This window comes from Mus caroli, unplaced genomic scaffold, assembly GCF_978045245.1.
Source record: "Mus caroli unplaced genomic scaffold, Mus_caroli_1 scaffold_13, whole genome shotgun sequence".
NCBI lineage: Eukaryota > Metazoa > Chordata > Mammalia > Rodentia > Muridae > Mus > Mus caroli.
Genome location: NW_028227268.1, coordinates 24210538 through 24225121, shown reverse-complemented (window position 1 = coordinate 24225121; position 14584 = coordinate 24210538). Strand labels below are relative to the sequence as shown.

Sequence of the window (14584 nt, the reverse complement as noted above, 5' to 3'; positions counted from 1 at the left end):
AGTGTTGGCACAGGCCTGGTGAGAAAACGAGCAAGCAGCAGCCCCCATACAGCGAAGTCCAGGTCAGGCCCAGCAGCTAGGGCACGGGGATCACACGGTGACTGCCCTGCTACCCCTCAGGGAGTCAGCGGAGTGGGGGTGCAGGACTGGAGACTGAGTTCTGCAGACAGCACCAGGTACCCATCCATCTGTCCCTGAGCAGCCTGACCGGAAGGGGGTGGTCCTCACAGTGCTCTGAGCTCTGCACAGGCCACATGGGATACTCAGGTCTGTGCCCTCAGGGTCACTGGAAGGTGGGCAAGGGTAAGCTGAACCACCAGGAAACACTAACTGGAAAGAGTTCCTGGGAGGAAGAACGGAGGTGGCCAGAGTGGATAAAACCAACGTTAAAAGTGACCTCAAGCCTCTCCCAGATTCCCCTTGGGGTTGTCCTGGTTCTTGGGGTCACAGCAGGGAGGAAGAGCTGGCTGGCCTAAAGATTCTGGGACGCGCCAACAGGATCTAGGTGTCAGTGTGTCACGTAGGAGTGTGGCAGGGATGGGTCACAGGAATCAGGCTCACCACTTGTTAAAGATTAACAGTCGTCAGAAATATGTAAGAAAAGATCCTTACAAGGAGCAAGCCTTCCTATGGACACCCAGACAGCGACAGACAGCAAGGCCCTTCTCACTGCTGCAGAGCCAGGGCACTCCTGTCTAACTAATGAGCCCCGCCACTCAGTCATTTAGAGGTCCCTGGTCTTCAGGGCTACAAACAGTGAGTGGTTGAATGTTTTGTGGAGCTGAGAGGAAAATGTTAGGGTACAGGAAGAAACATATGTAAGCAGCAAAACAGGGCAGATCGGAGATAACACGATAAACGGAGCAAAAGGATGTAACTTCAAAGATCTCCTGGGACCTGGCAGAGGACACCTGTCTGTCACTACCCCTTTGAAGGGGGAGGACTGTTGTCCACTGTCCACACTCCTGTCTTGGTACTAATGCTGTCCCCAGAAGTAAGGAAGCCACCAAAGGGCTCGGAGTTGATGCCATGAAAAAACGAAGTAAACTTGTCTCATGGAAAGGAAGTCTTTTGAGTGCAGGACAGATGCGCTTCCGAGCCAAAGCATCCTCTCACCAGCCTTGCCTGTCCATGCCATACAGTGGAAAGCAACACTAGGTTTCTGCCTGCTCATGGTTCTTGTTCTACGAGCCACTCTGGCTGAGAAGTGCTGACATCTTTGTAAACTTGACTCCACAAAGCCTTAGATCAAACACTCCTGTGGCAGAGACCAAAGACCTGCAGGTGGATGGTCTCGAACCTTCCACACGTGGTTTGTATAACAAAAGCTTTTCCCTCTCAAATATTACACATAACTTTCTTAAACTCCCATTCAAGGGAGAGGATAGTAATAACTGAAAGTTTTCCAGAGATGCAGAAACGACGTGCAGAGTAATCAGAGCGCACAACACTGTGGACCAGGCTCGAATGGGAAGCCCCAGAAGCCCTCCACATAAAGAACTCTTCTGTCTCCTGTGGTAGTTTCCAGCAGGTAAAAAGAGTAAGGCAGGGTTACAGCAGCCAGTGCTTAAATAGCATATATACATAAATTTAAAATTTTTTTTTCTTGCTGGAGAATGAAGATGTAGTCAGGTCTTTTGGATATTGTATTTACAGCCAGATTTTACTCTCCAATCAGCAGGGCTAATCATGACCTATTGATAGATAACACTGCCTTCTGCATCTTCCGATGCAGACTTAAGACAAAAATAAAGGTGAGCAGGTTTGTGACTCCTACTTCCCCTCATCCCTCTGACTTAAGACTTGTTTGTCTTCAAGTCTTCAAGAAGGCTGGGCTTATCCTCTGGTCTATCAGCAGAAACCACAGCACAGAAACCCACCTGTATAACTCAGAGAAGGTTCAGCAGGGCTCATTCCTTGTCTACCCTCTCACTTATAACTCCATGAGCTGCCTGACTTTAGAGCCATCAGCCTTGGATTTTACATAACCCTTTCTTATAACGCACATGGATCCCATGGTACATCTGTGGAAGTCACAACAATTCCCAGCCGGCATTACCGCTCCTTCACTGTCACAAGTCAGGTTGTCAGACTTGGCCTGCAAACTTTGTTTACCTGCCGAGCCATCTCAACAGTCCAAGGTCGGTCATGATCTATGAGGCCTTCCAAGTCTCAATGCTGTCACCTACCAGGCTGCCCATGGACAGGCAGGGAGTCACTCTCTTCAGTGACAAGTCTCCTACGCCCCTAACAATGTCAAGTCAAGGCATGTTTACAAACACATTTTAGAAGACAACTGAAAATATCAAATAGACTTCAAATAGTCTACACAGCTACAAATAGTCCAGACTGGACGTCGGTGGCCCACAGCTACAACAAACATTCCAAACGGTACAGAACACCCCAAACAAAGCATGGTAGTTTACTCAACAACATTCCCTGGGAAATGCTTAAAACACCACCTCGGACTTACATGCCTTCTACCTAGTAGACACAGAAATCTCACCGGAAATTTACAAAAACAAACCGAGGGATACTTTTACCTCCAGAAAGGCTGTCAGGGTGAGAGCAGGGCCAGTCACTGCATTTCTAAAACATTAAGCAGAGCAGAGCGGTTTAATCCTTCAAACACTGGGGGAGAGGTCATGGTAGGTCCCTGTACTCCTCAGAGCCAGTTAGATCTCAAATTCAACTCCAAGCCCAACTCCCAACCCCACGGACCATCACCTGAGAACTATCCCAAGCCACTGCCACTCCCCTGTGCTGTGCTCAGTTCTGCCCACCACAGCTTGCTGTGAGCAGGGAAAGGAATCCAAGGATGCTAGACTGGATGCCACAATGCAATAGAGCTTTAGACACAGGGCAGGGTGGGTGCTGGAAGAACTGGAGAGATCGGTGGCTACATTTGTAGGTCTAATAAAGCGGCAGCAGCAAATGGGCGTAGGATATTCCACATGACGCAGGGGAGCTGAGCCTACAATGGACGTTGTCTATTCAAGATCTTTCTCCATATTAGCAATCCCTCCTGGCCACCTGGAGGCTTAGGGCACCATCTTTTGAGGGCGCCTTATTCTTCCTTTTGCTTGGCTTGCTTAAGCAGTGTCACAGTGTAGCTGAGGCTAATGTCACTCAGGCCTCATTTTTTTCTTTCCCCATTGTAAAAGGCATGTTTGGAAGTGGGTGTAAAATGAGACAAATGGACCACCAGGCTTCCCCCCCCCCGCCCCCTTGCTATGTACCCCAATCTGGCCGGGTACTCGCAGCAGCCCTCCAGCCTCTGCATCTTCTGTGTCGAGATACAGGCACAAACCACTATACCTCACTTTATCCCTCTTTTATATCCTTACTGTGAAGTGCAGGCACGTACATGCCACACCTTGTATGGAGGTCACAGGACAGCTCTCCCTCCACACCTTGGTATGGCAGGGTCTGTTTTGCTTCTGTCAGTGTTATGTGCTCCAGGTTGGAGATGGAGGGCCCTCAGGCTTCTGGCGGATTTTCCTGCCTCTGCCCACCGCCCATCTGGCTACAGGAGTGCTGGTATCAGACTCATAGCCCCCAATAGGCTTTCTCAAAAAGGAACTTTTCACACTAAACCTTACTAGAACTGACGATTACAGCTCAGTGGTAGAAGACCTGCTTAATGCTTGAGAAGGCACCGGGCTCCACACATGGCAGGTCCTAAAAACAACCCCAAACCCATCAACCCAACCAAAACCCTATCCAATTCTTACAAGTATTCCACATGTAGGGAGTGGAATCCACTTGGATTCAGAGGTCAGTACTTCTCTATGCTCCTCTATGCATGATGGGCCTGTGTTACTTAAGGAAGGAATAGGACGCCCGCTTGACCGTGCCAGAGCTGTGCATCAGCAGACCCCCTCATCCCTGCTTTGACTCGGGTTCTTGGCCCAGAAAGGTGATTTGCCTTACGAGCAGGGGTCACCAAGACAAAGAAAACGAACCTGTGTGTAGCAACACTCTGAGCAGGCAGACAGCCCTTTTCAAGACTTCTAACACACTAGTAGTTAGGAAACTCATTCAAACTTGAACGGATACCAAAGAGTTCCTGAATGACGCAGACTGGGGCAATCAGACCCGAGTCTGCTACCTCCTCAGTGTTCAGGTCTTACTGTCAACTTATTAGGCACTTAGGGGAAAAAAAAACCCCAAACGACATAGTTTAGAGCTGATGGTCCCTCACCTTCTTTTGATTTTGTTTGAAAGACCTAGGGTATCTACATCTAAATACATTTGCAAGTGTGTATGTGAGCTAGTGTGCCTAACTTTATAATCCCAGCAGTAAGGAGGCCGAGACAAGAAAGATTCCAGGCCAGCCAGGGCTACAGAGTATAAGCCTTTCTCTGGGCGATGGTGTGTGTGTGTGTGTGTGTGTGTGTGTGTGTGTGTGCACACGTGTGCGTGTGTGTGTGTGTAGAGGGTAGGAGGTACGCCAGTCTGGTAAAGCAGTACTAGCCTCGAGTCAGAGCCGCTCAGGGTGCTGCTGCTGGCTGAAGTGGAGGGTAACTGGAGTCCAGGTGACTGAGAGCAGTCAGGTGAGCAATGTAACAAGACGGTCTCAGAGGAAAAAGGAGATTTCTCTCAAGGTAATTTGAACATAAAGGGGAAAAGGAATAAAAACACAAGTAATTTAGCTTTCAAAAGAGCATAATAAAATAAATTTTCAATAAGTTTAATATGATAAATAAATGTGGGAGCATAGCGTTCGAGGGCCTTCCATCTGTGTTCTACAGTAATGGAGAAATCCATCAGACTTTCTTCCTATATATTCTGGCAGAACCTGCACCTATGGCATGAAACAGCCCTCCCTTTTAACATGCCAGGGTCACAGGCTTGCACACCCAGGTCCCAAAAGCCCCTCTCCCAATACTCTAATGAACACACACAAAGCTTCTACCATTGGGGTTTAGAAATATGCCTTAGAAACTCATTTCATTTCTCCCATTCTCTGTGTGTTTCTCTGAAGAGGCTTTTTCTTGACTGAGCCATAGGTACTAACCCTATTCCCACGCTCTGGGGTCAGGTGCTCAGGCTTGGTAGACTCTGAGCCTCCCATTCCCTCTCCAGGTTTGATAGACTCTCAGCCCTCTACTCCCTCTCCGGGCCCTCTGGCTGCCCCAGTGCTCCTGGCTGGCTGCTTTCATGTCCCCTTTCAGAGGAAGTCTGAGCGGAGATGCTCAGGTCTTGTGTTTACACACAGCAGCCAGCTATTACAGGGCTCTTCTTGTATCCCTCCTGGGATTAGTTGTGGGAGGAGACCAAGAAACCAAAAGCAGCCCCCACCTCCGGCAGCACAGCTGCAAAGCAAGCAACTCAAGTAACTCGGACACAGGCAGAGGCCACACCCACCGCCCGCTGGCACAGGACACAGGTCATTTGTGCTGGAGCTTGGGGAGCGGGGAATCCAGGCTCAGCTTGGGATTCATCACCCACCCTACACACTGCTGCACTTCTCTTGTAAGCTCAGTGAGTTTGAAGGAAGGAAATGTGGGGGTGGGGTGGGGCAGCACGTGGGGGACAGCGCACAGCGTGCAAACCAGCATACAGCATAGGATACAACAGAAACCCTAAGGAAAGTTTCTTTCCATCCAAACAGTCCGACTATTTCTTATCATAACTTTCCTGCTTTTGTTAGAATTTCTTTCCAGACTGGCAAAGATTCAGGCAGGGTCCCCTGATGGTAAAAGTTAGATTAAAAAAATATTTATTGATGTTTCTTTTAAAAATGTTTGGTGACCCCAACTAATTCATCCAAAATGCAAACTGTAAACACAACAAATAGCAACATAGTAACAATCGAGTGGGCAGCATCCTGAGGACAGACTGAAGAGGAGGGGGAGGGAGGGAGGGAGGGAGGGAGGGAGGGAGGGAGGGAGAGAGAGAGAGAGAGAGAGAGAGAGAGAGAGAGAGAGAGAGAGAGAGAGTGAGCGAGTGAATGGCAGTGAGCGAGAGAACGGAAGACAGGTGCAGTGACATACAGTGACAAACTGAGCAGGTAAGAAAAGGAATTCTATTTGGACCCCAGTGATTTCAATGCAGCCGCTAAAAAATCTCTGGGTCAAATACACAAACACCAGATGAAAGGATGAGCTTTCTCTGTGAGCATGCTCAGCATGTCAGCACGGGAACAAGGAAGCCCACGAGTCTCCCAATGGATGGCTACCATTTCTAGGATGTGGAGAAGTTTTCTTTCTGGTCCCTGGATACGTCATATATTGTTTTCCATGCTACCTCTCACCCTGGAGGATCATAGTTACTGTTCCACACCCCCCACAGAAACCCCTTAATAAAATGAAGAAACCACAGAAGCATTAACACTGGGCTCTGCTGGAATGTCCCCTCCCTCTACCGTGGCCTGCGATTGCTTCTGGGCATGTCCAACGGGAATGCTTAGGTTTTACCAACCCACTTGTTACAGCCGGCATGAACTTCAGAGCCATGGTCCCAGAACCACAGCAGATGGGGTGAGGACGCCTGTGCCTGTGCATGTGCGGCTCTGGGGATCTGGACGCTGCCCTCACTTTGTAACCCTTGCCCAGAATGCTGGGGTCGCTTCCACCGGAGAGACTCCACGGTATGTCTAGAAGTGTCATTAAATACTCAGTTCAACACGGTGGGCCACCCCGCTGTCATAGGATGATGCAGCACCTGCAGAAGCGCTGTCTGCTGCCCCCGACTGATGGGGGCGGAGTGACAGGGGCGAAGTAGGCGTGGACTTTAATGTTGGGTAAATGGGTCTGAAACAAGACAGAAAACATTAATGAGAGGGCGCTTACAGAGGACGAGATCACAATGCTGCCTCTTAGAGAAACCAAGGCTGAGAGCAAGGATGCTAAGCTCCCTTAGGATGCACAGAGGCCCGGAGGCCCGGGTTGTACTCTCTTCTATGGAGGGGAAGGGAATGAAAACAAGTTAATTTCTCATCTTGTCCCAAAGGGAATCCCAGTTAGGATCCCATGGCTGGAAGAAGCTAGGCAACTTTAAAACAATTACTTATCGAATCAAAACATGTTTCTAGTCTTTATCTGAATACTTACGAGGTTTAAGGCATGTGAGAGGGTCCAAAAACAGGGATCCTACCTTTAGACATCCCTCAGTTGCTAAGTAAAAGGGAACACCAAAATACCAGTAAACAAAGATGCTGGGGCTGCCCACGGCTGTCTGTCCTGTTGACGCAAGGTCTCCGCCACACCAAGAACCCCTTTTCTGTGTTGGGGGAGGTGTTTGCCACACTGTTGTTTCCTGAGGCAAATGTGGAGATGTTCAATCTCCAGTCTTCCTTGTACATGCTGGGCAAACTCTCTGCCCCTAACGTCATCTTCCAGCCTCTCTTATGGCTCTCTTCCAGTGTCTCACTATGTGGATGTGAGCTCACTCCACTGTCCAGACTGGCACCTGGCACTTCACTTACGATTCTCCCCTCAGCCTCCTGATTACCAGGATGCATGCCACACCCTGGCAGGCATTTTCTTTGTCATGTCTGTCTTCCCTTTAGAACCAAATTCTAGCATGGGGGTTTTCTGCTTGTTAGTTGTCTGTTCTCTGGGGATTGGTGAAGGCCTGGACACTACCACCCAGATGTCTTCCCTTCAGGGGCATTTTCCTACCAGTTCCACCTGACATACAGGTGGAGTCTACCCTGAGGTTTGCTTGCTAACTATCCAAGGAAATGAAAACAGAAATCAAGAGACACTCAGGAAGAAGGCGGGGTGGGGCCAGCCATCAGTGTTCTTTACCCTGAGTCTCTTGATGCCAGCCCGGGTGATCTGCTGGCAGTCATAGAGTTCTATTCGCTCAAGGCTATGACAGCTCTTCAAGTGCTCCAGGGATGCATCGGTGATTAGTGGGCAGTTGTCCAGCTCGATCACCTCCAGCTGGTCATGGGCACAGGCCCCATTCCCTAGGTGACGGATTCCATCGTCTGTGATCAGCTCACAGTGAGAAAGACTCTGTAACCAGAGAGAGCAAAGATGGGCAACCAAGCAGCTTCTGGCATTGCTCTTGCCACACACTTATGTCAAATCCCAATACAGGCATTTCTGGCTGGTCCTGGTGAATACAGAGCCATCTAGAGCCATTCATGAAGGAATAAGACTATAAATCAGAACTGACTGACCCACTGCCTTCTTTTTTTAATTTTTTTGTATTATTACAAATTTATTTTGTGAATTCATGTAATGACTATGAACTATTTCACAAAGTAAGATAGCCTTAAAAATTACCTCAAGGTAAAAATCACCCCTTTTACTTTCAGCAGAGGCAGGAGGAACTCTTAGGAGTTCAAGGCCAACCTGGTCTACAGATCAAGACAGCCAGAGCTACACAGTAAGATCATGGTGTCGCAAACAAATCCACTCTCCAAATTAACACTTTCTTATCTATAGGACAAAACAGGGCCCAAGCTTTTCATATACAAACTTTTAGGAAGTTGGAACTAAATACTGACTGCCCGATTGAGGGCACAAAGGCTGAGATGTTTTTATGGCTACTGGGTACTGGGATCTTACACATAACCTGCCCCACCAAACACATAAGGGTTCTGTATTCTGTTCTGGACAGAGAACCTTCAACCCAAATACCTCCTATAGATTCACTCAAATCAGGAGCCAGAGCAATGTGTCCTGGAAGACGTGGTCGACTCTAGGATCTTGTTCTACAAATGCACATCACTATAGAATCCAGGCTGGCCTCAAACTCCAGGTGATCCTCCTGCCTCAGCCTCCCGAGAGCTGGGATTACAGACATATGCCACTACACCTCATTAGCAGTATGTCTTCAACCTCTAGATTGGGTTGGGGACAGTGAGATGGCTCAATAGCTCAGTGGATAAAAGGATGTTTCCAAGCCCTGTGACCTAAGTTTGTTCCCCAGAACCTACATAGAGGTGCCTGGAGAGAATGAACTCCAGAACATAGTTATTATCCCCCGACCACGTGTCCAGGGATACTATGTACATGCACACACAATAATCAAGAGTTCAATCCCCAGCACCCACATGGTTGCTTATAATGATATATAACCCTAGTTCCAGAGGATCCAATAGGAACAAACATAAATGGTGCATATCCATGCATATAGGCAAAGAAACCATACACAAAAAGTAAAATAAATCCAAAAGTTTTTTGGGTAAATAAATTTAAAGTAAAACAGTCTAAGTCAAACTCACCAACACTTGAAGCCGAGGACAGTGAATGGAAAGCTGGATTAATGTGCTATCCGTGATCTAAAAAAAAAACCAAGTAAACTTGTTTACAGGTAAAATTATATTAATTTAGATGCAATTCATGAATACCCTATGCAACTCTCCTTCTAGTTCAGGTATCACTAAATAACAGGCCCACACGCTGCCTAAACCAGGAAGACAATACTGATCAAAATTTTTATTTATTTATTTATTTCTCAAACTTTCCCCCGAAGAGATAAGGGTTTCTCTGGTAGCCCTGGCTGTCTAGGAACTCATCCTGTAGACCAGGCTGGCCACAGAGATCCACCTACCTCTGTCTCCCTAGTGCTTGGATTAAAAGTGTGTGCCACCACTGTCTGGCTCAGACATGGTTTCCAACAGAGATCCGGTGCTTCCAGACCACCAGTGCTGGCTCACTGGTTAAGAGCCCACCAGTGCTGGCTCACTGGTTAAGAGCACTGGCTGCTTTTCCTAAGGACCGGGGTCCAATTCCCAGCATCCATACCATGGCTCACAATTGTAGCTCCAGTCCCAGGGGACCTCTTCATCATGCTTTTTGAAAGAAAGATTTGCCTAAATTGCCAGTCAGTGACTCTTTTCAAACCCCTATCCAACCTTCATGTCTACGACATGGCTTGAGAGGATCTGAAATACGGCAGGCACAGAGGGAAGCAGATCGACTCAAAGGGACCGATTCTGGAGAAGACACAGTATTTAGCATGAACAAGAGGCGAATGAGGGGGGACAGACACTCATTTAACAGTAGACGGCAGCTGTCACGTAGCATCTGGACAATGATTTTATACTGTAAACACCAATTGCTGCTGTGCCTGGAAGTCACCTCAGTAAGTGGAAGATCAACACCACTGCTGGGTGCTTTGGTGTCCTGTGTAGGGAGATGGTTGGGCATTCTGCAGCACACAGATGGTGTCTACCACAAATGTGCTGAGAATAAAATCACAGTCTTACCTGCACACATTCTTCTAGGTCCATCTTCTCAAGCTCATGGCAATTCTACAAAGTATAAAGCCACACAATTTAATATCAACTTCTAAAGCACTGGTACATCATAAAAGTAAAAAAACCCGAAGACAGCGATCAAATCATAGTGGGTCAGTTGCTGTCAACCCAGTGCTGCTCTATCACACTCTGTTGGTTTTTTTTTTTTTTTTTAATTTATTTATTATATGTAAGTACACTGTAGCTGTCTTCAGACACTCCAGAAGAGGGAGTCAGATTTCATTATGGATGGTTGTGAGCCACTATGTGGTTGCTGGGATTTGAACTCAGGACCTTCAGAAGAGCAGTCAGTGCTCTTACCCGCTGAGCCATCTCTCCAGCCCTCTGTTGGTTTTTTGACATAGGGTCTTGCTCTGTGGACCAGGCTGTTCTCAAGATCCCGCTGCCTCAGGTCCCCAAGGGCTGAGACTGATTATAAATGTACACCATCTTCCTTGGGTCAATTACTTCATACTTTTTTTTCCCCGATAGTTCATACTTTTAAGTATTTTATATTGAACATTTTATAAATCCAAAGGAGTAATTTTGCTGAAAATTAGTACTATGCTAACACATATCTTTTTAACTAAAAAGTAGTTCAATAAAAATTAGTTTGCAGGGGCTGGAGAGATGGCTCAGTGGTTAAGAGCACTAACTGCTCTTCCAGAGGTCCTGAGTTCAATTCCCAGCAACCACCTGGTGGCTCACAACCATCTGTAATGGGATCCAATGCCCTCTTCTGCTGTGTCTGAAGACAGTACTCATATAAAAAACAAAATCAATCAATCTCTCTCCTCTCTCTCTCTCATCTCTCTATCCATCTGTAATGAGATCTGATGCCTTCTTAAAAAGAACAAGAAAAAAAATTTTTTTAAAAGAAAAAACAAAAACAAACAAAAACAAAGAAAAAATGAAGGTTAACAAATTATTTTGTTTGGAAGAGAGAAGTTTTATTTGCTTTTGAGCTAGGCATGCTGGCCTTTGCCTTATCAGTACTTCATAGATCAGCCTGAAAGCAAATTGCATTCCCCTTATTTTTCAATACCAACCAAAGTCAACATAATTTAAAATGTTCTTGAGTGAGGCTGATCTGAGTTAGAAGCCAGCCTGGTCTACAGAGGGAGTTCTAGGACAGCCAGGATTACACAGAGAAACCCTGTCTCAGAAAAAAGAAAAATGCAAGCAAGTGTGGTTATTCTACAGTGATTTATATAAGCCACACAGAGTATTACAATTCTCTGGAAGACTCTTCTGTCTGGTATATTACTAACCATCTCCTTAAACAGTTCTCTTGCTCATCACATACTTAACAACATTGCTTTATAAAGTACAAGGAAATCCCTGTTTCACTGTCATTCACTATCTTAGTAAAACTGGAGAAATCAAGTCTCAACAGAGAGCGCCCTGTGCCATGCTCTCTAACACACGCCTGCACTTCCCAAGCCAGCCGCAGCGTCTGGTGGCCCGTGGTCTCCTGTCTCACACCTACCCAGTCCTGCTGACTTGCTGGTTCTTTCTTTGCTGTTTTCTCTGAAATAATCCCCTCCCCACAACAAAACCAAAACCAAAACCCACTATGAAAACCAACTGCAGAACCCTAAGAAACTCTTACCCTGGCTAGGGTAGTGAAGCCCACATCTGTTAACTGGGAACATCTGGCCACTTCTAATATTCTGTTAAAAGAACAAAGTGAAAAGAAAGTTAGGCTCCTGGTTCCTGAAACCCAGTTTTATTAAAGCATCAGTAATTTGAGAAAGCAATCTTTATTCTCTGACTCTCATTATACAGTATGACATTAGTGACTCCACAAGTTTGTGCATAATCTCATTTTCACGGAGTTATCAAGTGGTCCTGTCAACACCACACTTCAGGGTGATGCAATCAAAGAATATAGAGGAATAGAACTGAAGCTGGTAGTTAATGCCAAATTGCATTAAAAGCCTTCTTGATGGCATATTGCTTACCCCAGGGGGCAGCCTGCTCCTAGAAAACAAAGGAGATGGAGATAAATACTCTGTCTCGGGGCATCTGTGGCTGAAGTAACTATTTTCTGTCTTTCACATAGGTCGCAGCAGATTTCCAGGACCACTGGAGTACAGGTCTGTCCCAACATGAAACCCTCCGCTGGAGGCTGCCCATCTCCTCCGACAGAAGGATGCCAGGACGGCAGCCATGCTCTTAGCTAACACTGTCCTCAAACCACTCACAGAGTAGGAGATCACGGTCTGTTAAAGCCTGGTAGTGGCTGTCCTGTATGACAGCACCAAACATGTTTCCTTAAAAACCCTTACAACCAAAGTTAAAAAATTAAGCCAAAACAAAATAAACCACAAAAACCATAAATTAGTGTTGTAGGGAGAACAGGGTATGGCAAGACAGCCTGTGATGGTCACAGCAGAACACAGAGAAAGCAGAGCTGAAATTTAAAGTACAGGCGGCTACCATGAACTGCACTGTCTCCTAGAGGCCGGTTGCTTGCTCCCTCCTCCTTGAGGACAGCCTTTACTCTAGACTGAAGGTGGAGGTGAGGAACCTCCACATTTTCAGCCTCTGTGGCTGGCCCATCACTGGGAGAGCACATGCCAGCGTGCCTGTCTCAGATGCCTGCTCACCCACTTGCTGCCCATTGGCCTTTGAGCAGGTCACTTCACCCCCTTATCCTGGACCTTGCTTGGCTTTTTCTTCTATGATGTGAAGATAGAAACAGTGCTTCACACTAGCGATCAGCATTTGTAAGCCCCTAACATACCTAACTATGCTTGTGAGTCACAAGCACTAGGAAACAATGTTATGCATGTTTTTTCTGTCTGGACTATGCTTTGAATCACTATGTGCATCCTAACAGAAAATTCTAAGAAAACATCCAGACAGAGTTACAGAGTAACAAAGCTGTTCTAAATACTAAACCTGGCTAGGCGTGCGCCTGTCCCACCACTTGGGAAACGCAGGTAAATCTGAGTTTAAAGCCAGCCTGGTTTAGATAATGAATTCCAGGACAGCCTACATAATAGATACCCTGCTTCAAAATGAATGAATGAATGATAGTAAACACAAGAATTTCTACAGAACTAAAAAAAAAATCTTCTATGGATTACAAAGACATAAGTGACCTCCGGGTGGGCTTTAAGATGTGGAGAAAGGAATTTTAAGGATTTTTCCTACAATGACCAGTAAGATCCCTTGGGGATTCATGTCATTTACATGTCATCACAGAACAAAGCCAGCAGGACAACAGCAACAAGGGTGGTGACATTGCTGTCTGCTTAAAGGTTCAAAATGCCAAAAGGACCATGGCAGCTTCCTCTTCCCTTGATTTTTTTTTTGAGCTAAATAAACAACGTTTACCTAAGTCGAGGGCAGTTCTGACCTAGAGCGTTCAGGATGGCATCTGTGATATTGGAGCACCCAGAGGCACAGAGGGACTGCAACTTATGACACCCTCTGCATATGGTAATGAGACCTTCATCTGTGATTTGCTAAAACACAAAAGTGAGAAGAATCAATAAACACTAGTTACAGAAAAACAAACAAACACAGACACACACTTGCAAAGGCAGCATGGTCACTGGGCACCCAAGCCCAGCTCCCTCCAGCTCCCTGCAGCCAGCTCCTGCCGGTGCAGGCTGTGGCTGTGCTCACACTCTGTGTGAGATCTTAGCCTAAGCATGGGGCACGTCAGGGTGAGGACCCATAAAAGCTTTAAAACCTAAAAATGAGTAAGAACCAGTCTTTTTGTTTTGCTTTGTTTTGTTTCTGAGATAAGGTTTCGCTGTGTAGCTCTGGCTGTTCTGGAACTCAGAGATCCTCCTGCCTCTGCCTCCTGAGTGCGGTGATTAATGGTGTGTGCCACTGTGCCCAGCTAAGGACAGCAGTCTTTTAATAGTATAAACATATTTACCAGTATAGCTGAAAATTAATACAAAAATAAATTGTGAGTGGCTACAATCTCACCATAGCATCTACTTATTTGTATTTTTAGAACAAATATCCCAACTATGTAACTAAATAGATGTGTTTAATTCAGATATAAATTAGTATTTTAAATAACTTTGAAGTGAATTAACATTTTGAAACTTCAAAAATGTTACACTTAAGTAAAATGTCACAATAGGGTGTTTGGGCATACACCAATAACCCCTACACTGTAAGGACCAGTCAGAAGGATCTTAAGTTCATGGACACCTGTACTACATAATCAGACCACGTTGCAGCAATTAAATAAATAAATAAATAAATAAATAAATAAAAAGGTACATGTAACATCTGTGCTGGTCTCACTGTATAGCTCAGGTTTGCTTTGAATTCATGCCAATTCTGCTTCAGGTCTTAAATGCTGGGATCACAAGTATGAATCATTATGCCCGTTTTTGTCTTTGAAAC

General features: G+C 46.1%; 1 protein-coding gene across 3 annotated transcripts in view; it reads right to left on the bottom strand.

Moving 5' to 3' along the window:
- Positions 1 to 5898: 5898 nt before the first annotated feature.
- Positions 5899 to 14584, bottom strand: part of Fbxl20 (F-box and leucine rich repeat protein 20) — a 63453-nt gene continuing 54767 nt past the window's right edge. For all 3 annotated transcript variants that reach the window (XM_021177652.3, XM_085829582.1, XM_021177653.3), the window contains exons 10-15: positions 13550 to 13680; positions 11817 to 11877; positions 10175 to 10219; positions 9188 to 9244; positions 7758 to 7970; positions 5899 to 6758 (exon numbers count right to left, since the gene is read on the bottom strand). In XM_021177652.3, coding sequence (XP_021033311.1) covers positions 6651 to 6758; positions 7758 to 7970; positions 9188 to 9244; positions 10175 to 10219; positions 11817 to 11877; positions 13550 to 13680 — 615 coding nt within the window. In that variant the 3' untranslated portion in view covers positions 5899 to 6650. The remainder of the gene's footprint in view (positions 6759 to 7757; positions 7971 to 9187; positions 9245 to 10174; positions 10220 to 11816; positions 11878 to 13549; positions 13681 to 14584) is intronic.